Source organism: Rhinopithecus roxellana, chromosome 11 (assembly GCF_007565055.1).
Source record: "Rhinopithecus roxellana isolate Shanxi Qingling chromosome 11, ASM756505v1, whole genome shotgun sequence".
In the NCBI taxonomy this organism is placed as follows: Eukaryota; Metazoa; Chordata; class Mammalia; order Primates; family Cercopithecidae; genus Rhinopithecus; species Rhinopithecus roxellana.
In genome coordinates this window covers 33,421,355-33,443,181 of record NC_044559.1, presented here as the reverse complement: position 1 = coordinate 33,443,181, position 21,827 = coordinate 33,421,355, and the positions used below count along the sequence as shown (strand labels likewise).

General features: G+C 40.1%; 2 protein-coding genes across 13 annotated transcripts in view; one reads left to right on the top strand and one right to left on the bottom strand.

The window, feature by feature from the left end:
* VTI1A (vesicle transport through interaction with t-SNAREs 1A) overlaps positions 1 to 3,213 on the bottom strand; it is a 373,251-nt gene extending 370,038 nt beyond the window's left edge. For 7 of the 10 annotated variants that reach the window (XR_004060055.1, XR_004060057.1, XR_004060056.1 and 4 more), the window contains exon 1: positions 2,736 to 3,177. Coding sequence is in view for 5 of the 10 variants with exons in the window: in XM_030940903.1 (XP_030796763.1) it covers positions 2,736 to 2,829 (94 nt within the window). In the remaining 5 variants the exon portion in view is untranslated. Of the gene's footprint in view, positions 1 to 1,175; positions 1,314 to 2,735 lie in introns of all 10 variants that reach the window. The other 3 variants (XM_030940900.1, XM_030940904.1, XM_010365925.2) reach the window with 3 other exon arrangements.
* A 33-nt stretch (positions 3,214 to 3,246) lies between these two features.
* ZDHHC6 (zinc finger DHHC-type containing 6) lies at positions 3,247 to 20,387 on the top strand. Of its 3 annotated transcripts, none has more exons than XM_010365922.2 (11): positions 3,247 to 3,434; positions 4,576 to 5,054; positions 6,615 to 6,706; positions 7,871 to 8,030; positions 9,526 to 9,687; positions 11,684 to 11,737; positions 16,235 to 16,402; positions 17,413 to 17,454; positions 18,169 to 18,314; positions 18,401 to 18,447; positions 19,780 to 20,387. In XM_010365922.2, exons 2-11 carry the CDS (start codon positions 4,788 to 4,790, stop codon positions 19,881 to 19,883), a joined length of 1,242 nt encoding a protein of 413 aa, XP_010364224.1. In that variant the 5' UTR covers positions 3,247 to 3,434; positions 4,576 to 4,787; the 3' UTR covers positions 19,884 to 20,387. The 3 variants fall into 3 exon arrangements, with proteins under 3 accessions (XP_010364224.1, XP_010364223.1, XP_030796759.1); XM_010365921.2 differs by having other exon boundaries at positions 3,247 to 3,496; XM_030940899.1 differs by lacking the exon at positions 3,247 to 3,434 and having other exon boundaries at positions 4,580 to 5,054; positions 7,963 to 8,030.
* The last annotated feature ends 1,440 nt before the right edge of the window (positions 20,388 to 21,827 follow it).

Below are 21,827 nucleotides of genomic sequence, written 5' to 3'. Positions count from 1 at the left end.
CACTTTGGGAGGTCGAAGTGGGCGGACTGCGTGAGCCCAGGAGTTTGAGACCAGCCTGGGCAACATGGCAAAACCCCATCTCTACGAAAAATATAAATAAATAAATCCAAAAAAATCAGCCAGGCACAGTGGCTTGTGCCTGTAGTTCCAGCTACTTGGGAGGCTGAGGTGGGAGTAGCCTTGAGCCGGGAGGGAGACGTTACAATGAGCTGAGATTGCACCATTACACTCCAGCCTGGGTGACAGAGCAAGACCCTGTCTCATAAAGAAAAAAAAAAAAAGAATTATGATTATTCAATAATACAAGTCAGTAAGCATTTTTCCAGAGCCAGCAATGCAGTCTCCTTTCAATTGTAATGTAGCTCCTGTGTTTGGGCCTTATATAATACTACAGCTAAGGAGAGGCACAGTCTTTTTTAATTTATTTATTTGTTGAGATGGAGTTTCGCTCTTGTCGCCCAGGCTGGAGAGCAATGACACAATCTTGGCTCATCGCAACCTCTGCCTCCCGGGTTCAAGCGATTCTCCTGCTTCAGCCTCCTGAGCAGCTGGAATTACAGGCATGCGCCACCACACCAGGCTAGTTTTGTATTTTTAGTAGAGACAGGGTTTCTCCATGTTGGTCAGTCTGGTCTCGAACTCCCGACCTCAGGTGATCTGCCCGCCTCGGCCTCCCAAAGTTTTGAGATTATAGGCATGAGCCACTGCGCCCCACCCACAGTTTTATTTTTAAGGTACTGAAATCAAAAAGTTTCCTTCTATGTGTTAAGAATTGTTACATTAAAATATAAAGGCAAGAGAAAAATTGTAACACGATCTGTTTTCTTGGAAATAGTTTTTACAACTTTGCATCCAAGGATGATTTTGTTACCTTGTAAAACAGCTTCCCAATACAAACGCTAATAACCCAAATACATGTTTCTACTACTAAAACAATTACAATTAAAAATGAGTAAAACTCTAACTGGAACCACAAATCCTGATACTCTGAGGCTCTGGGACTCAATTCAGAGGAAGTAGTCTCCACCAATAACAAAAATCAAGAAGATCTCCGGCAGTGGAGAAAAGCAGAGCTGAAGAGAAGAGGCGAGGTGATGCATCATGAAGAGATGAGGCCATCAGCCACTTTCGACACAAAAATCTCTGAGGCAGCAGAGCTTGGTGGTATATACTACCTTGGTTCTCTCCTCTTGTTCCCTCACTTGGACTCATAAACCTCTTTAAGACATCATCCATCTCCTCCAGAACTAACTGGGGACTTCAGGAGATGAGTGGGATGTAAGTTCAGAGATCTTGGCTTCAAGCAAATGTCCCTATTAACAGAAAATAGGTGAGGGGAAGAAAAACAAAGAAATAAGGGAAGAAAATTACTTATAAACACGTAAGTTTTGGGGGAAGTAGGGAAAGGGAAAGAGGAATGACAACTTAGGTCTGGGAGAAATTATTGCTAGTACCAGGACAACTGGACAAGTGAAGTGCCCAGCAATCCACAGATGAATGACACCCCCCTTTCTACACTGTATATCCTGGAGCTAGGGTAAGGACAAGCCTAGCAGCCAGATGATGGTTCAGTTTCCCTAACAAAACTAAACAAAAATGTAAAAACCTTTTCTGTGATTAACTACTCAAATCTGTAGAGAAAGATAATCCCTGAAACAACATTTTCCAAACCAAAGTTACAAAAGATCATATTTATATTCACCTGCTCATTCACTTATTTTTCTGAGCCCCTAATAAGTAAGCACCAAGCAAATCAGACCCAGCTCCCACCTTCACATAGCTGACAGTCTAGCATAGAAAATCAGATGTGCTAAAACACAAAAGCAAACCCAAAAACAAAAACACTTCCAGATGGGAGATGTGAAATTTTTTAAGTGTGAAAAATTATCTTGTACCAACTTTTACATAAAGCTGGGTTATACAATAAATCCCCAAGAAGGATGAGAAACAAGAAATGGGGATGGGGGGTTTGAAAAATACTAATGCTAATACAGCAACTAACAACACCAAAGGGGCTTTAAATACGTTTTTTAAATTTAATCTACCTAACAACCCCATGAGAGAAGTACAATTTTCCCCCATTTACTAAGAAGAAAAGTTGAAAGAGACTAAGCAGTCTGCTTAAGAGGCACAACTTTTATTTTATTATTTTATTTTATTTATTTATTTGAGACGGAGTTTCACTCTTGTTGCCCAGGCTGGAGTGCAATGGCGAGATCTTGGCTCACTGCAACCTCTGCCTCCCCAGTTAAGAGGCACAACTTTTAAGTGACAGAGGTGGGATGTGAATCTAGGCACCCTGATTCTTACCTCTATTTTGCCGCATATAATTATTACAATATTATTACTAACACAACAACGCCGCTGTAGATTGTAGATCCATCAACTACGTACTTTCATTCATTTTCTTTGAATACTCACATCTCTAATTAACAAACGAAAACACTAAGACTCTTAAGACGTTAAGAAACGTTTCCAGGTTATACAAGTTACAAGGGAGTGAAGTCGGGATTCGAACTCATATGGCTCAGATTCCGAAGGCTCTTTTCACGGCACCCCACACCCGAACTTGACTCTTTACCCTCAACCAAGCCAAGCCCTATCCCTCCGGGGAACAGCCAGCACCACCCACTCCAGCCTCGCGCCTCACAGACACACTTGTTCGGGCGGCGTTCCACCGCCCGCACCCTCCCAGCTCTCCCCAGCACCCTCGCCCAGTCGGGCAGAGCTCTCACCAGGCGGGAGTCGTGGGACCCTCGCAATCTTGCTGGTGATCTCTGCAGTGAGCACCGCGAAGTCCTGCTCGTAACCTTCGAAGTCGGATGACATGACGGCTCCGGAACGAGTGGCCCAGGCCAAAGCCTAGGTCAGGGACACGGCCTCGAGAGGCAGCGAGGTACGCCGCGGCTTAGGAACCCCGGGAGGTGCCCCCGAGAGCAGAACGGAGAACCGGGAACAGCTCTCAACCCAGTCGCTTCCTGGTTGTTCGTCGCGATCTCGGTTCTCCGGAAATTGGGTTGCGTGCGTGCTTTATTTTCCGCTCCGTCTTTAAGATAAGTAAGTTCGCTAAGGAAAAGCGCCCCAATTAGTAGCCCCCCTAAAAAAGCGTATGAAAATATGCAGGTTCTGAGGGATCACTAGGAGCGTTTTTTTCCCCTTCGTGTTCTGGGAATCGGCTCCGGATCCCCACGCTACAGATCACAGGAGCTTGCTTCCGGAGGGAAGTTTGAGGCGGCGAACCTCCGGAAGTGACGGTAACAGAGACTGCGCAGGGACCCTGAGCGGGAGAGTCGCGACGAGGGCGGTAGCCGAGAGGCGCTCGGCTTATAGCAGGTCCCGCACTCCAACCTTTCGCGGCCAGGGTTTGCTCTCTGCTTGCCCTGGACTGAGGTGCCCATGACGGAGTCATCCAAGGAGGAAACAATCTGTTCCGGGTGAGCCCAGGCCGCCCCGGATGTGCGATGGCTGAGGAGCGGACACCAGGGACCACACTGAGGTGGGAGTCAAGGCAGGGAATATAAGCACGATTTTGGTGGTCTTTGCCCCACCAGAGTAGGAGCCGGCCCTCCTGAATGTTGAGACCAACCTGGCTTACTAGGGTATTTCTTCCTTGGGTGAGGATTTATTTCTAAGCTCGATGACTCGGGCGGGAAACTGAGGCACAAGTCAACAGCGTCTGCTCCGTGGTAGTCTGTATTATCCATGTAACTCAGATCTTCTTCCAGATCTTCGGATCCTGTCCAGGCAGAGATACCCTTTCACAAATCTCCCCCGAGCTCGCCGTCCTGCCTTCCGTTTCCCTCACTCCAGGAGGCACTTCCTCTTCTTTCTTCCCTGGAATCTTCTAATTCGGGTTCTTCTCCTGTACTCTTCTGGTCATAATTTCCCACACCACACACACTCTCGCTGTCTCTCTTCCCTTCCTTTCCTTGCGTGCTCTCTTTGCTTTCACTCTCGCTCCTTTACTTTTGGGCCAGATTGACTGTTCTCTTGATGTTTGGGTGGCGGGATGGGGGAGACTGCAGGCAAATGGCATAGACCATGTCTGACTCACACTTGGCTTAATTCAAGACTTCATAAGAGGCAGCTTAGAATTTCATAAAGGGAGTTCGTTGACTTGCCTTCTATTCTGGTTCACCCGTTTGTGACCTTGGTGTAATCACTCAGCCTCTCTAAGCCAATTTCTATTCTGTGAAGAAGGAAACTGAATTAAATCAACTCTAAGGTCCTGGTTCTCGGTTCTAAAGTTCTTTGTCTTCTCAAACTATTCACTAAGCGTTGGATGGTTACAGTCCCCTGACAAGCTGAGAAAGAATAAAAACAACTATTTTGGAATCATGTATCCAGTTTGCATACCATTCAAATTTGTACCATATTTTGGATAAGTTAAAAGTAATTCTTTTTGCCATTTGACAAGATATGCATCCCGAAGTGTAGTGCACTTGTGACATGCTGTGCTGTAGGTGTTTATTGTAGTTAACAAGTATGGTATGTAATAAACGGTTTTTTGCGGGGTTTTTTGTTTGTTTGTTTTGTTTTGTTTTTAACTGAACTTTCCTGTTTTGTTTTCTTTAGGTTGGGTTTGAGACCAAGATACTGGATTCTCCTAGTTAAAATAAAGAGCTTTGGGTGCCTGACAGTGAAAATGGTGTAATCTGCTAACAGTTCACAGCTTGAAGGCATGACAGTTAAAGAACACACATGGACTTGTGGCACATGGAAATGTGCACACAGAAAAAGGACATCTATAATTCTTTAAAAGTAGGAAGGCATTCTTCCTCGCCAAAATGGGTACATTCTGTTCAGTTATCAAGTTTGAAAATCTCCAAGAATTAAAGAGGCTGTGTCACTGGGGTCCCATCATAGCCCTCGGTGTTATAGCAATATGTTCTACAATGGCCATGATTGACTCTGTGTTGTGGTATTGGCCCTTACATACAACTGGAGGAAGTGTGAATTTCATCATGTTGATAAATTGGACTGTCATGATTCTTTATAATTACTTCAATGCCATGTTTGTCGGTCCGGGCTTTGTCCCTCTGAGGTGGAAACCGGTAAGAAAGATTCTGTAAGACAGTGAACTTTAATGATAATCACATATTTGGTTTTTTCCTTATCTGCTAGCGAATAATACCAAACACAGTTGTAAGTGTATTACTCTAATCACTGATCATTTAGGCTCAGATACTTTATTTCATATCTGTTTGAACATATTGATCCAAAATAGCATTTTCCAAAGCAATTTTATTGAATATTTGCTCTGCATTAAAAAAAAAAATGGAGGTGGGGTGGGTTCATGGTCAGAAGTTTAGGAAACATCACATATCATACACAGTGAGGCTTGGCTGTAGGACCTTTTTTCATGTAATACTTTAACATCCCTTAGAACTGAGAAAAACGCTTTAGAAACTGCTGGTTTAAATCATAAAGTTTTAAAATCATTGCACTGAAAATTTAACATTGGGAAGTATAGTCCAATTCCACTTATAGCTTAAAAACTACTGGAAGGTTTATGCTTATGAATGTCCATGTTTCCTGCTAAGGGACATCACCTGATGGCTTGTCAGAAAGGCAGAATCTTGAGCTCCACTTCAGACCTACTGAATCAGAACCTTTATTTTAATAAAGTGTCCAGGTGATTCTTAGGTATATTAAAGTTTGGGAAACACTGGTGTATATCGTGTGCTGTGTACTATTCAAAATGAGTACAGAGAAGGACAAGACACAATTTGAATTCTGAAAGAGCTTATAACCTAACCAAGAAACAAACGCAGTTGTGCAAATCACTAAACTATAAAGTAGAATGTGATGGGTGCTGTTAAAGTTAGAAGAATTGAGCATTTTCAGTTGGGGACCTGAGGGAGGAGTGGGAATTTCCAAAGGAGATGGGGAAGAGGGCATGCAGGTTGAGAGAGTGGTGGGGGCACATGTTCAGAAGCAATGGACAGCCCTATGTGACTGGGAAAAGACTATGTAGTGCAGAGACAGCTGAAACAAAGGCAGATCGTGACGGTCTCAAATACATGAGAAATTGTAGACCATAGAGAGTGTTAGAAATTTTCAGGCAGAGTCTGACACAGTCAGAGTTGTGTTATAGGAATGTTATTTTGACAATACACGGTTTGTGCTAAAGAAAAACTACAGTAAAGGAAACTAGTTAGGAAGTGATTAAAATGATTAAAGTGATAAAAATGGCCCCAGAAAGGGGTGGTGACGGGTAATGTCAAGGAGGGAGCAGATTTCAGTAAGAGTATCAACTCATGCTTAACTCCTCCCTCTAAAATACCTGCCAAGTTGTTAGCTGCCTTTTTCTGAACTCCTCAATCTGCTAAGATTTGGGGTAAGTAGAACCAACTAGTGACATTGAATTTAGGTGGAGCACAGGGAAAAAACATTTAAAAGGACTTCTGCGTAATTGGGAAAGTGATGCTGCTCTTACCAGAAAATTGTTATTTAAAAATATAAAATATTTTTATATATCCTCAAATAAGAGGACTGGAAGTGCAAGTTAAGATTCCCTCCTTCCCCTGTCTCCCATAAAAGAAAATCATACCTTAGGAATCATACTTGGGTTCAAGTATCTGATGCATTTTTGTTTCTGTTTTGCTGCCAAGGAAATTTCTCAGGATACCATGTATCTCCAGTATTGTAAAGTCTGCCAAGCATACAAGGCACCACGTTCACATCACTGCAGAAAGTGTAACAGGTACCTGTCTTTCTTGCTGTTCAGAGAGGATTGATCAACTAATTACTGATGTTTTCATTGTTCCTTCTACTGCATTAATGCTACTTCTATTCACTGCAAGGTTGCCATATTATAAAAAATACTGTCAAAATACTTGTATCCATAATCGCCATTTTATACTTAAATTATCCAGATAATGAATACATTTAATTCTTCTTTGTTACAAGTGAAAAACTTTTCTAGAAAAATAGAGATTTACTTTGCCTCTTGTCCTGCAAGAACAAGAGAAAAATTATACTTTAAGTTTGTTTCCATATATCAAGATTAATTGTGTTAGTCAGCTGCCATCTGGGCTAACTTTAGAATTGTTCTGAGTCTAAATTATAAGGGAGATCTGCTTTCCCCATTACTTATTGACAGACATTTACACTTTATACAAATCTAATAATCCAGGTGCCTATCATCACAAATGTTTTAATATCAAAAACTTAATCAGAAGAAAACTATTAAAAATGTGAAATAACCTGCAACCTTTTTTAATGAACAGCTATAATCACTGATTAGTAAGAAATTTAGAGAACTGTTGAAAGCAAATAAAGTTTTGTTTGAGGCCAGAACATTGTCTTCTATCAACAGTAAGGAACAGATGCATGGCAAGACTTTGCTTGTTATACCATATCTTATATTCTGGAGTTTGCTTGCTTAGCTCAGAGATCCACTAACTAAAGGATACTATGAGAACAGGAAGGAAGTTACATGTGTCTGTTTGAGTCCATTAACCCCAATGGAGATTTATAAGGGATTTGTTGAGTCTATTATAGGTCACTTGGGTCACTGCACTTACAAGCTGGAAGAAAACCAGGAACCATGCTCATTTCTTTATAATGAGCATTATAAAGAGACCCTCTTTCCTGACTTCTTTAAACAAATACTTGTAGCAGACATCTTTTCCTCAGAAGCTGTTAGAAAGCCTGCCCTTTCCTGTGTTGTTTAGAATTTAAAAGGAGTCACTGTTCATAATTGTTTAAAAGCTCATAAAGATTTTTCTTTCTGTTCCATGAAGTATAATTCTCCCGTAGCTCATGGACATGCTGGATTCCTATTTGCTTGATCTTTTGAAGACCAAAGTTATTTAAAGTAGACAGGATTTTCTGCCTCATGTTTTATGTAAATTTTTCTTGTTAGATGTGTGATGAAGATGGACCATCACTGTCCTTGGATCAACAACTGTTGTGGTTACCAAAATCATGCTTCGTTCACACTGTTTCTCCTTTTAGCACCACTGGGTTGTATCCATGCTGCTTTCATTTTTGTGATGACTATGTACACACAGCTTTATAATCGGGTAAGTGAAAATGAAAATGTTTTGTTATAAAATCATCCATGCAAGATTAAATGGTAGTTATCAACATTTAAGAGTTTCATTTGGAAATATACTTTCTGTGATTTAGTTGGGGAAATAGAACTTTGTTTTACTGATATATGGGTTCCTTTTTAGGAAGCATTAAAACTTAAATTTTGAGATGAGGAAAGATTATTTCTTCTGAAAACTTACCTTACATGCTCTAGATGAAGCTGATAAATATTTTAATACTTTATATGTAATTTGTTAGACTTCAGACTTAATAGTTATGGAAAGAATAGTGAGAAGAAAAAAGACAACACTAGTGCTTCCTACTTCCATCCCATTCATGTGGCAAGTTGTAGTTCTTTGTTCATTTCTGATTCTAGTGCCCTGGAAGGTGGCTCATGGAGCAGATACATACCATAAAATATAAACAGATTAAACCAGCAAGAGATCTAGTTGATTTATGGGCAAGTAGTCATGAGATAAAGTTCAGGGGACACAAACAAAACTCCCTAAAGAGGCCTTGAAAGTAAACGAGAAACACACACCTGCTGGGACTGCCAAACTGTAGAGTCTGTCTTTTGGGGAGGGGACAGCCCATATTTGATCTGCAAGCTTGTGATGTTTGGAAATTCTAGCCCAGAACAATCTGAAAATCTGGATTTTTATGTGAAATCTCTTGATTTTTAAATGTTGGCACCTAATTCTGAATGTTGAAACTTTATACAGGCCAGGCAGCACACATCTGTGGCCATATTTGGCCTGCATTTTATCAGTTCTTCATCACTGTTTATAAAACATGAGGGAAGAAACTACTGAATCCTAGGCAGCGCTTGTCACCGTGGAAGAATACTGCAGTGTAGAATAGCAAGGAGAAGAGAGAAGACATAGTTTTGGTTTAGATTAGTGTCTAGTGTTGTGTATGCATGTTGATGTTGGTAAGGTCTCCTTGACACTTACTGAGGAAACAACAACAACGAAAAGTAACATTTGAGAAAACTAAGAATGATACCCTGCACATCGGTCTGAGCTCATTACAATGTTAATTAAAAATAGCTGGCCGGGCGCGGTGGCTCACGCCTATAATCCTAGCACTTTGGGAGGCCGAGGCAGTGTGGATCACAAGGTCAGGAGTTCAAGAGCAGCGTGGCCAATCTGGTGACACCTTGTCTCTACTAAAACTTCAAAAAATTAGCCAGGTGTGATGGTACATGCCTGTAGTCCCAGCTACTCGGGAGGCTGAGGCAAGAGAATGGCTTGAACCCGGGAGGTGGAGGTTGCAGTGAGTCAAGATCGTGCCACTGCACTCCAGACTGGGCGACAGAGTGAGACTCCGACTCAAATAAATAAATAAAATAAAAATAGCTGTGTTTGCTTTGGCCACAAGGCCATGTTGTCATCTCTTTGATCAAGTTATTTTACATGTCACAGTAGAGTCTGACCAGTTACCATAACCAAATATTCTGTGTGTGTGCTGTTGTTGCTGTGCTAGCTCTCCTTTGGGTGGAACACCGTGAAGATTGACATGAGTGCAGCCCGGAGAGATCCTCTTCCAATTGTTCCATTTGGATTAGCTGCATTTGCTACCACCTTGTTTGCCTTGGGATTAGCTTTAGGAACAACCATAGCTGTTGGGATGTTGTTTTTTATCCAGGTAAGCATCTCAGTTACCTCTAGTCAAAAGTGTCAAGTTGTTGGGACTGATTGAACAAGAAAGAGAAAGACTGTATTTGAGTGTGCAGTATGAAATGGAAATCACTTTTGCTTATTTCATTTAGGTAACTAATCTCCTGTGTATTCTTCAGATAATTTTGATTTTACCAGAATTTCTAGGTATTGATTTAGTTTTTCAAATGTTAACTTAGAGTTAGGTAAGTTCTGGAGCACTTCAGAATTGAGAGAGCACTTCTCGCCTGTACAGTCTCTCTTGCTCTTCACCTCCACCCCAGTAGAGGAGTCTTACTGTTTTCCCTTCCCGACAGATGATTAATTCATTGATTCTCAAAAAGGTTAAGTGACTTACCCAATGTCACCCATTCATGTACTTGGTAAACATTGTTATTTTATAATAGTATCTATTTAATAATAGTAATCATAATATAGCTAACATTTATTAAGCACTTATTATATATAAGGCACTGTTTTAGGCACTTTACATGTATTAGCTCATTTAATCTCCATAACAGCCCTATGATAAAGATGCTATTTAATGCCTACACTGGTGAATCATTCTGCTAATTTCTAAGGCTGCAAAAATGATAATGAAGAGGTAGCTGCCCTTAGGAACTGACAGTTAATGTTAAACAGTTAATCCAGGGCCATATGTCGTAGATTTATGTGCACAGTGCTATGAGAGGACAGAGGAGGACCTGGCTCTGAAGGGACCAAAAACCATTCTTTTTTTTTTTTGAGATGGAGTCTCACTCTGTCGCCCAGGCTAGAGTCCAGTGGTATGAACTCAGCTCACTGCAACCTCCGCCTTCTGGGTTTAAGCAGTTCTCTGTCTCAGCCTCCCAAGTAGCTGGGATTACAGGCGCCTGCCACCACACCCAGTTAATTTTTGTGTTTTTAATGGAGACAGGGTTTCACAATCTTGGCCAGGCTGGTCTTGAACCCCTGACTTTGTGATCCACCCACCTCGGCCTCCCAAAGTGCTGGGATTACAGACGTGAACCAGTGCGCCCGGCCCAAAAACCATTCTTACGACTATTGCATTCACGTAATTCATTCATTGATTCATTGAAGGCCTACTGTGGACCAGGTATTATCCGCTAGGCCCTTGGAATAGCATTAGGACTCCTGGGCCAAGGCTGTTTATTTTTGTTGTTGTTGTTTGTTTGTTTGTTCATTTGTTTTGAGATGGAGCCTGGCTCTGTTGGCCCAGGCCGGAGTGCAGTGGCACGATCTCGGCTCATTGCAGCCTCTGCCAAGGCTGTTTCTAACATACTACACTGTCTCTCTGAAGGCACAGCTAGACTTTGAGGGAACTCTTGGTTTTAAAATAATCTGGTTTTGTTTATACTTTATTATCATCTACTAGCCTGGGACCAAATTCTTTGAAAAATTTTCCCCAATGCCTCTAATTTAGAATCATACTAGAAATAAACTAAGATCCTATAATATAAAAGCCTGTATATGTGGAATCTGTCATATCTAGGAAAATCAAATAATAGAATAAAGACTGAATACATTCATTATTTTTAAGGCAAGTGAATGAGGTTGACTGAAATGAGTCACTGTTACTTCTCATAAATAGATTAATCATAAATGTAAAGTTAGTTAAAAATAATGATAAAAGATTTTAATAGCAAATTACAATGGATTATATCAGTGTTTTATTAATACTGTCCAAACCTTGCTCTGAAAATAGTACTTATGACATGAAGTTTGATTAATATACTAGATTCAGATTTGATTATGGATGGGTGTAATCATTGTTACGGAGAGGTACTGTGGTGCAGTAGTTAAGAAGGAGGTCTTTGGAGTCAGATGGCTGACATGGTAATTGTGGTACTTAACCTCCGTTTTCCTTGGTATCTTTATCTATGGAATGGAGTAATAAAAGCTGTCTCAGAGAATTATGAATATGATAATATTAAAGAAACCAAAGTCACATTATTAAATTTTACTATCTATGATTTAATTTCCAGATGAAAATAATTCTCAGAAACAAAACTTCTATTGAGTCATGGATTGAAGAGAAGGTAAATTTTAATAATTGTTTCTTCAATATTAAAAAAGTATATTAATAAAAGACTGGTAAAGTCCTCAATATTAATAAAGTCTGTTAATAGAAAAGTGCCTGAAAGTGAAAAAGTGGCTGCCAAATGGCTACCATAAGTCATTTGCATGCCACATAAAAGGTGAATATAGGAAACATTTTTATTCATTCTATAACTCCCACAGAAATGTGCTTCTCATACACCCTGAGTGGTTGCAGAGGCCTAAGCCACACGTCAAACCATCTGTTCGTTATCTCTTAGACTAGAGGAGAAAGCAACCCATTTGGAAAGGAGCTTCCACCCTACCAAGCTGCCATCAAGTTTTTCTCAATGTTTTAGACATTCAGTGAAGCTCCTAACATTTAGCTCATCACAGACCTCACAACCTCCAATACTTCGTGCTGTCCGTTGTGATTCTAGCGTGAAACACAAATCTGACTACCCTGCTCCCTGTTTCAAACTTCTCAGAGCCTCACCATTCCTGTGGCAGGGGTTGAAACCCAAATACCTGCAGGGTCTGGGCAGATAATGTCCATGAAGGGGAGCAAGCCTGTATACCAAAGAGTTGCCTGGCAGACCAAGCTGATAGTTGCCAGAGGGGAGTATTCACCATTTCCAAATTACAAAATAGGGAGAAGGATAGCATCATTTTATGTCTTTACAAATCTCTTTAGTGTCTGACTTAAGAGAAGACAGTTGGATTCTCACTTCTGCATTCAGTCTGTTGAGAAATGTTGCTTCGATTGAAGTATGTGAAGATCCAGCCTCACACAGATAAGTAGGTAGAAAAGGATAGAGTATTTTAATAGGCCTTTTACATGATAATAGTGGATGTTCTTCCATATTACTTTGAAAACTTGACAAGTGATACTTCTTATCAGTAAGATTTGTATACCTTTTTATTTTAAAACTCATCAGCCTATCTTGCTCTTTGAATGAATCTTTTTTTTTTTTTTGAGACGGAGTCTCGCTCTGTTGCCCAGGCTGGAGTGCAGTGGCCGGATCTCAGCTCACTGCAAGCTCTCCCTCCCGGGTTTATGCCATTCTCCTGCCTCAGCCTCCCGAGTAGCTGGGACTACAGGCGCCCACCACCTCACCCGGCTAGTTTTTGTATTTTTTAGTAGAGACAGGGTTTCACCGTGTTAGCCAGGATGGTCTCGATCTCCTGACCTCGTGATCCGCCCATCTCGGCCTCCCAAAGTGCTGGGATTACAGGCTTGAGCCACCGCGCCCGGCCTGAATGAATCTTTTACCAATATGTGGTTTTATGTAACATCAGGCATTGGTCATTTGGGAGATACTGATTTACTGGGTTATGTAGATTTTCCAAACGTTAAACACCTTTCATTATACAGTATCCCAAAACTGCATTCACTTATATCAATATATCAGTTTTATAAGAAAAAAATCCTTAAGTATTGGAAAGCTGTCAAGCTCACAGTGGTAGATGCAAGTTTTTTTGTATTTTTTTTTTAATTCTAATATGCATTTGAAAGCCTTATTTTTTTTACTATCAACCCATACTGTCAGTCAATTCCCTTGAAGTGACTGCCTGACTGTTCATTTTTGAGAAAATGTTCACCAAGTACTAAAGTCCAAATAACCTTAGTTTGCTACATTACTCATTCTTTCAGGTAAAAATAGTGTTACATTAAAGAAGCTGGCTCTACAGCTTTTGTTACCTTACAGCTTAACAGCTATTTTCCTTGAGATGATCATTCTACTTGGGCATGCTTTATGTATACTTCTCATTTTGTCACACAGACTGTTAAAAATAAAGAACATCTCCTTGAGAATTGAGATTTAATGTTTAAAAATAACTTTTACTGCTTCATCAAGGACGTTCTTACATGAAATTGCTCATAATGATTACCAACACAGTTTGGTGCCACTGCCTTGGTTTCTGCTAAGATGCCAACAGTTTTATTCACCATTGCAAATGTCAACACAACAAAAAGACAAGTAACATTTCAGTGTTATTATGAAAATGGCTTGGCCTTAATGACTAGCAAGAAAAAGTCTTGAAAACTCAAAGTGATCCTCAAAGCATGCTTTGAGAGCCACTGATGTACAGGTTTTAGGTGTGAGCTTCTTAGCTTCTACATAAATAAGACCTTTTATGACTTCTTTTTTTGTTTTTTGGCGACGGAGTCTCACTCTGTTGCCCAGGCTGGAGTGCAGTGGCACAGTCTTGGCTCACTGCAACCTCTACCTCCTGGGTTCAAGTGATTCTCCTGCCTTAGCCTCCCAAGTAGCTAGGGTTAAAAGATGTATGCCACCATGCCCAGCTAAGTTTTATATTTTTAGTAGAAACAGGCTTTCACCATGTTGGCCAGGCTGGTCTCAGACTCCTGACCTCAAGTAATCCACCCACCTCGGCCTCCCAAAGTGCTGGGATTACAGGCATGAGCTACTGCCGACTTCTGTTTATCTACTTCTCCTGCCTCATTTCCTACCCTTCTCTACACTGTCTCTCACACTTGATACTAAATTACTCATAGTTTGTACATCTTATGCTTCCGTATCCTTGCACATGTTGTTCCCTCTGCCTAGAATGGTCTTCACTCTTGTTTTGCCTGATTTCTTGCTTCTCAAGACTTAGTTAAGGTATTGTTTCTCCCAAGGACCCTTCCTGGACACTCCCTAGACTTGGCTAAGTACTTTTTGTTTCCTTTGTTCCCTTTTCCCATAGCATCTACCACACCCCTTCGTCACCTTTTAACACACAATATTGATAGAATCCTAACTTCATTGAGTGTTTCTGTTAGGCAAAGACATGTCTTAGTCATTTTATAAATTACTCTTATGTTTACCAGTTTTTCTTTGTAAGTAGCCTAGATCTCTGTTCTTTGAAATTCAGTCCATTTTGAAGACTCTGAAGCTTTTGTTTATAAAAAAGAAAAAGAAATTATTCTTTACTTTCTGGGGAAGATGAATTTATATAATTTAGTAGATTCATATGCAGTATAGTTTAATAATTATTTTAGTAAATAGTTAACTTTAATATCACTTAACAGATAATTGCAATAACATTTTCCATAAAACATTGTCCCCGATAATCAAATATTTCAAAATATCATTTCTGATAAGCACAATAAATATACTGACATTAGATTAACATTTTTTTAATTATTTTTGCTAATGACCAAGGCTCCTTATAAACCGCCATGCTACATTTAGAAATTAATTCAGATGAGACTGAGTATGCTCAATGGTATGGCCATACACTAGAAATTATTTCCGAATTGGCACTTTATTGCTGAGTAAAAAATTCAAACAAATGACCATATTAAATTTATAGGAAATTTCTAGAAATTACCAGGTACTATATACAACAAATTTGAAGGGTTTGTACACAAATTGTTAAAATAAATAATGTATCTTTGTACCACTAGGTGTCAGTGGAACTTAAGAAATCCAAAGCCAGTTTATTTCCTTAAGTTAAAACTAACAATTTAAATGCCTGGAATATAATTTATGCAAGCTGAATAGTTATGTACATGCATAACATGTACATATAAATGCATATATAAATGAGTATGTATACATGTGTGATAGTATAAAAAAGAAAGAAGATCTCCTGTATATACCTGCTAGCTTTAAAAAATGTTTTTCATAAAACAACTCTCCTATTACACCTTTCCTGGCCATTCCCATGGGCATCACTGCCACCCAGGATATAACTGTTACCTTCTGATACAACTGTTACATTCTGATGCACACCACAGAACAGTTCTATCTTGACTAAAACAGTTCCATCCTCAATAAACCCTTACCTTTCTCCTGAATCTGTTTATCAGCATCCCTTCTATATACCTGAATTGTTTTGTATTGCTGAACAACCAGGAGCACTGAAGACTTTTTATATATGAGATAAAGTTAGCTGACTCTTTTTTTTTTTCTTTTTCTTTTTTTTTTTTTTGAGACGGAGTCTCGCTCTGTCGTCCAGGCTGGAGTGCAGTGGCACGATCTCGGCTCACTGCAAGCTCCGCCTCCCGGGTTTACGCCATTCTCCTGCCTCAGCCTCCCGAGTAGCTGCGACTACAGGCGCCCGCCATCTCGCCCGGCTAGTTTTTTGTATTTTTTTGTAGAGACAGGGTTTCACCGTGTAGACCAGGATGGTCTCTATCTCCTGACCTCGTGATCCACCCGTCTCGGCCTCCCAAAGTGCTGGGATTACAGGCTTGAGCCACCGCGCCCGGCCAGCTGACTCTTTTAGTAAGCCTTTATGAGTGCTTATTCCTAAAGAAACCCTGTCAGATATTTCCTAGGTAATAGTGTACAAGGTTGGTGTTCTATATCAAGTTCTTCCTGTACTGTGATGAAGTTGTCTATTGCTTCCGTGTACACTAATATTACAGCGAGGAGGAATTACTTTTATGAATGCTAGAAACTTGAGAAATAAGTGTTCTCAATAATATATTACTGAAGGCCACTTAGACAGAGGCAGTGGCCATCTTATATCTTTGTTACCTACAGGCTAAAGATCGAATTCAGTATTATCAACTAGATGAAGTCTTTGTTTTTCCATATGATATGGGAAGTAGATGGAGGAACTTTAAACAGGTATTTACGTGGTCAGGGGTCCCTGAAGGAGATGGACTTGAGTGGCCAGTAAGAGAAGGCTGTCACCCATACAGCTTAACAGTGAGTATTTTTGTTAAATAGCCCTTCCTTTTTGCCTCACCTTCTTTCCCTTAACTCCCCCTCAAGTGACATTTTGTAGTAAAATAAGTAATACGAATGTTTTCACTCTGTCAAAATGAATCTAATAATTCTAAAGCTCTCCTTATATCATGTCTCTCCCTTTATTTTAGTATCTCCTTAACTCTGTATACCTGTGAGATAAAGTCCTGATCCTTTAACATAGTTTTATGAAATCTGACCAAAAATTACCTTCCAACTTACAGTATCATATGAATTCCTTATACATTCCTGTCTCCCAACTTTGCCCACAATTTTTTCATCTTACGTGACCTCCACTCTATCTAAAATTATTAAGACTCGTTCCAGTCTTACCTCTTCCATAAAGTCTAACTTACCCCCGTAGACTCATCTGAATTTGGTATTTAATCACATACTACTCTGTGGTAGCTCATGAAGTCTCATTTTTTTATTTAATTCTGGTACCTTATATCTGTAACTTCATAAGATTCTAGGACAGAGATCATGAGTAATCTTTATTTCTCCTATTATATCTAATATAGTGCTATTTAATAGTAGCTATGTCAAAATAAGTTATAATGATGACCTTTATTCATTCATTCAACTTCATTATTAAATGTTCTTCATTATTCATTTGTAGTGTGTCTGCTATGTCTCTACAGAATCAGTGAATCTCAGTGTTCTCACCTGAGAAGCTTCATGAGGGCAGAGAATATACTCCCTGATCCCTGGGCCACAGTAAGCACTCTAGGAATATACACAGATGAGGACATTAGAGAGTGAAGAGCGAGAAGAGGACCTCGCTCTCAGCCCCTGGTTCTTAGCATAGGGCCTTTTTTCCATGCTAAAACAACCTGTGGCCTTTAAATTATCAGCAACTTGAAATGCTGGAAAATTGGGGGTTTGCCGTATCACTTTGACAGTTGATGAGGAAAGGCTATTTTTCAACATTGAGACAAGAGATTTCATTTTTTTCTTTTCATTTCTTCCAGATAGAACAGTTGAAACAAAAAGCAGATAAGAGAGTCAGAAGTGTAAGTACTTCTTTTGCAGTGGTAATTGTTTTTTCTTTTGTTAGGCTCCGTACTTCCATACAGTTTTTTTAATTGGCTGACTAGAAACCAATTGTTGGCTTTTATTAAATAGTATTCCTTAATACATTTGTTGAAATTTGATGCCGTTAACTTTTGTTTTTATTGAAATAGTTGGGACTAGAGGTTGGGAGGAATTTAGTCAATTTGTATTGCCAACATAGGAAAATAATTATCCTCAATACAGCTCCTTAATGTGAAACCTATCCTTACAATTATGTTGTTGGATATGATGGCCACCAGCCATATGTGGCTGTTTTATTTAAATTTGTTAAAATTAAATAAATTTAAAAATTCAGCTTCTTATTTGCATTCACCACATTGTAAGTGCTCACTCAGTAGCTGCATGTGTCAAGTGCTGCTGCATTGGATAGCACACATACAGAACATTTCCATCATAGCAGAATGTTCTCAGCCCTGCTCTAACTTTAATTCTTAGCTATGGGCTTAAAATGAAGAGTAAGAAAAGCCTTGAGAACTAGAAACATCAGTTGCTTCCCAGGGAAGGGGATGGGGAGCTGGGAGGTTCCCCTAGAAGGGGAACTAGAAGGCTTGTCACTGGATATTTTGGATCTCCCTTTAAAATATGAAATTCAGACTTAAAACTCAGATATCATGGGTGGATATTTAAAGGTTTCTTCTGATCACTGCTGACAGGTTCGCTATAAAGTAATAGAAGATTATAGTGGTGCCTGCTGCCCTTTGAATAAAGGAATCAAAACCTTCTTCACAAGCCCCTGCACTGAAGAACCTCGAATACGGCTACAAAAAGGGGAATTCATTTTAGCCACAAGAGGTTTACGGTAAGTAATAGGAAGTACTGCGTTTCTTATTCGATGACAAAATCATCTAGCCTAAAAAATTAACTTTAGTCTTTTAAATATTTCAGATACTGGTTATATGGAGACAAAATCCTTGATGATTCCTTTATAGAAGGTATGGAAATGGAACGACATGTTTAAAGGACAAGACTATTAGCAATAATTCCAAATTTTACAAGAGTAACTTTTATAAACTAATCATGCCTAATGCATTAGGGGAACTGCATAGGAGGGCATATCACTAAGCAACAAAAGGAACCTCCTTATATATTTCTCTATAGCGCTTGTATTTTTCAGGTCTTTTTAATGATAGCTAACATTTGAGCTCATAACTATGTGACAAGTACTTGTATAAGTGCTTCCCTTAAGGTGTAAAAGCCCCCAAAAGACTTGGAGGTAGGCACTATCATTTACATTCTATTGAGGGAACTCTGAAGCACAGAGAGACAACTTGCCCATAGCTATGCACTGAAAACAGATGGAGCGAGGGCTTAACCCCAAGTAATCTGACTCCACATTCTGTGCATCAAACTCCTGTACTATTTGCTCCCCCCACTTTGAATGAGCATTTCTCTTACTACAAAAACCAGTAGATTGAAACTTTGCGTATTTTTTTTTTTCTCTTAAGTTTTATAGTTGTTTCTTTTTAAAGTTAAGATTAGCTCAGGGTGTTCTTTAAAAAACAGTTGGGGTTAATCATAAATTAACCTCTTATGACGGCCGTGATATAGAAATGTATATGTTAGGCCAGGTGCGTGATTCATGCCTGTAATCCCAGGACTTTGGGAGACCAAGGCAGATGGATCACTTGAGGTCAGGAGTTCAAGACCAGCCTGGCCAACATGGTGAAACTCCATCTCTACTAAAAATATAAAAATTAGCCGGCATGGTGGCGTGCGCCTGTAATCCCAGCTGCTCCGGAGGCTAAGGCAGGAGAATTGCTTGAACCCAGGAAACGGAGGTTGCAATGAGCCGAGATTGTGCCACTGCACTCCAGCCTAGGTGACACAGCGAGACTCCATCTCAAAAAAAGAAAAAGAAATATGTACGTTAGAAAAAGTCTAAAAAGGAAATTTACAAAGAGTACAAGAAGATAGTTCCCTGGAAAATACGTAGTGTGATGGTGTGCCAAAAACACCTTTCCTGATTATACACATATAAGTAAACACCCATACTGAGTTTCCCCTGACTCTAGTTAGGAGCTGTCTTTAACCACATTAGTCCCTGTTCTGGATCATAGAATTTGGGAAATACCTGTTCCTATCTTGTAATGAACATTTAAAAACCTTAATTTTTTTCCTCTTTAAACTGTGCTTATATTAGATAGCAAAGAGGGGAATAAAAGTCTGACTAAAAGCTTATTAATTTGAAGTAATAGGACTTACTGCTTTCAGTAATGTCACTCATCCATCAGACAATTTCACCTCAATTTCGTTTTCTCCCTCAGGTGTTTCAAGAATAAGGGGATGGTTCCCTAGAAAATGTGTGGAAAAGTGTCCCTGTGATGCAGAAACAGATCAAGCCCCAGAAGGCGAGAAGAAAAATAGATAGCTGCTGTTAAAATGAAATTATCCTTTAAGTCTGCTTAATTACTTGAAAATTGTACATATTACTAAAGAATTATGCAAAGAGCCTACTCTGGTTAAGATGTTCTTTTCCTCAAAGGTGCCCTAGTGCCATGATTTAAATATTTTTATTACCATTTTGAAATGGAGAAGCCATTCTGCATATGCCTTTGATTTCCTGCCCCTCTTTACCACCTCTTCCTCCCCCGCAAAGGAAAAACATTTCACCCAAGTAAGTTAGCGGCATTTTCTCTAGGATTTTCTTATGCACTGCACACTCTGGACCTCACCTGCAGATACAGTTCCCCCCTTGCCAGGAGCATCTGCATGTGGTACTTCTCTTTTCCCTCAGTTGATATTTCTTATATGATATTCTAGATACTATAGAACTCAATTTGTCAGATTCAGTATAAGCTCAGATTTTGTTACCTGTCTTTTAATAATGCAGATTTTGTCAAATCAAATAAAGATCAATGGATGTTCTGTATAATCAGTTTTTACTTAAGGCATTTTTCTTTTTGCCATCTAAAAAGGTTCATCTTAGTTCCTTATGGAAAAACTGCTCTGCTGCCCTGTGGACAATTGGCATCTTAAAACATGTCTTAAGACATGACACACTTGCTTCAACATATTAACCCTATTAATGGGATATTGCGGTCATAGTGATGGCAGTGGATGGCAGCGGTGGCCTGAAGGGGGTTGAGGGGGAGCCGTGATAGGCAGGAGCCAAGCATAGCTACAACTGCCCAGTCATGGCTGCAGACCCAGGCATCCCTGTGCTCTAGGGGGCCCAAGGGAACCCCCCAACCATCACCACCACCAACCACCTGGCCTCTCCCTGCTCTTGGCACTCGCTCTGGAGTAAAGGGGAGGCCAAGCCCGGGTGCTGTCAGGACCTGGCCAGGTGTTCGTGAGCTCTGAGTGGTGTTGACACACCGGCGCCCTGCTGCCTAGGCCCCCTCCGGGCTTTGGGCTGCCAGCCATAGAGGGTTCCAGCTGGTAAAGCAACACCTCAACATAGTGATATCAAACTACTCATGTACCCTTGAGTAAAAAACTGAAGCTTGTGTGAGTGGTAGGATCCTAGCTGGTGGGCTTGAATGCTTAAGTTGGGCTTGTCTAAACGTAAGAGTAGAATCACAGAAGGAAAGAGAAAGCCTATTTCTCTGGACTTCAGAAACCTTTCCAAGGCAGGGAATGTGAAGCTTTGGGGGCCAGGCTTGTAATAGTTAAGGATAAGGGAAGAGCACTTGGGAATTCGGCAGTGAACAGACAAATAAAATATGTGTAAGATGGAGTCATGTTGTTGTGAAGCAAGAAGGGAGGACAGTCTTGAGTTGGCATTTGAGGCGGATGAGGGGACAAGTCATGTGCTTTGGGATATTTGCATTTTAGAGACAGCAGTAAGAACAAAAACAGGCTGGACCTGTGTCTGGCATGTTTGATACACAGAAAGGTAACCGGTGAGGTTCAGCTGGAATGAGTGAGGGGAGAAAAGGAAAGGAAGTGAAGGCGAGAAGGTTAAAGTGATAACGGGAGCTAGACTTAAAAGTTAATTCCTGCCTATCCTTTTGTTTCAGATACTCTAAGAATAGACATTTCTTTGGCTTTTCTGGGCTCAAAGTCTAGAAAGCCCATCCAAGAACATTTTCTTTAACTCCAGTTGGAGGCCAGAAAAGAATACTATTAATATTCAAGATTAATTAGAGTACAACAAAGATGGTAAAAGAGAATGGATATGACTTGGGCTCAGTTGGAGTTTTGGCTCAGCTGGTGTTTGTTTTATTCTTTACAGCTATTGGATAAGAAGGGTTGGTCTTCAGAACTTTTCTTCACTAGTTAACCTGTTTGCAGACTAGCATCATCTGGGGATCTCTTTAACAATCCCAGTGCCCAGGCTGTATCTGGCCATTTAAGCCAGAATCTCTGG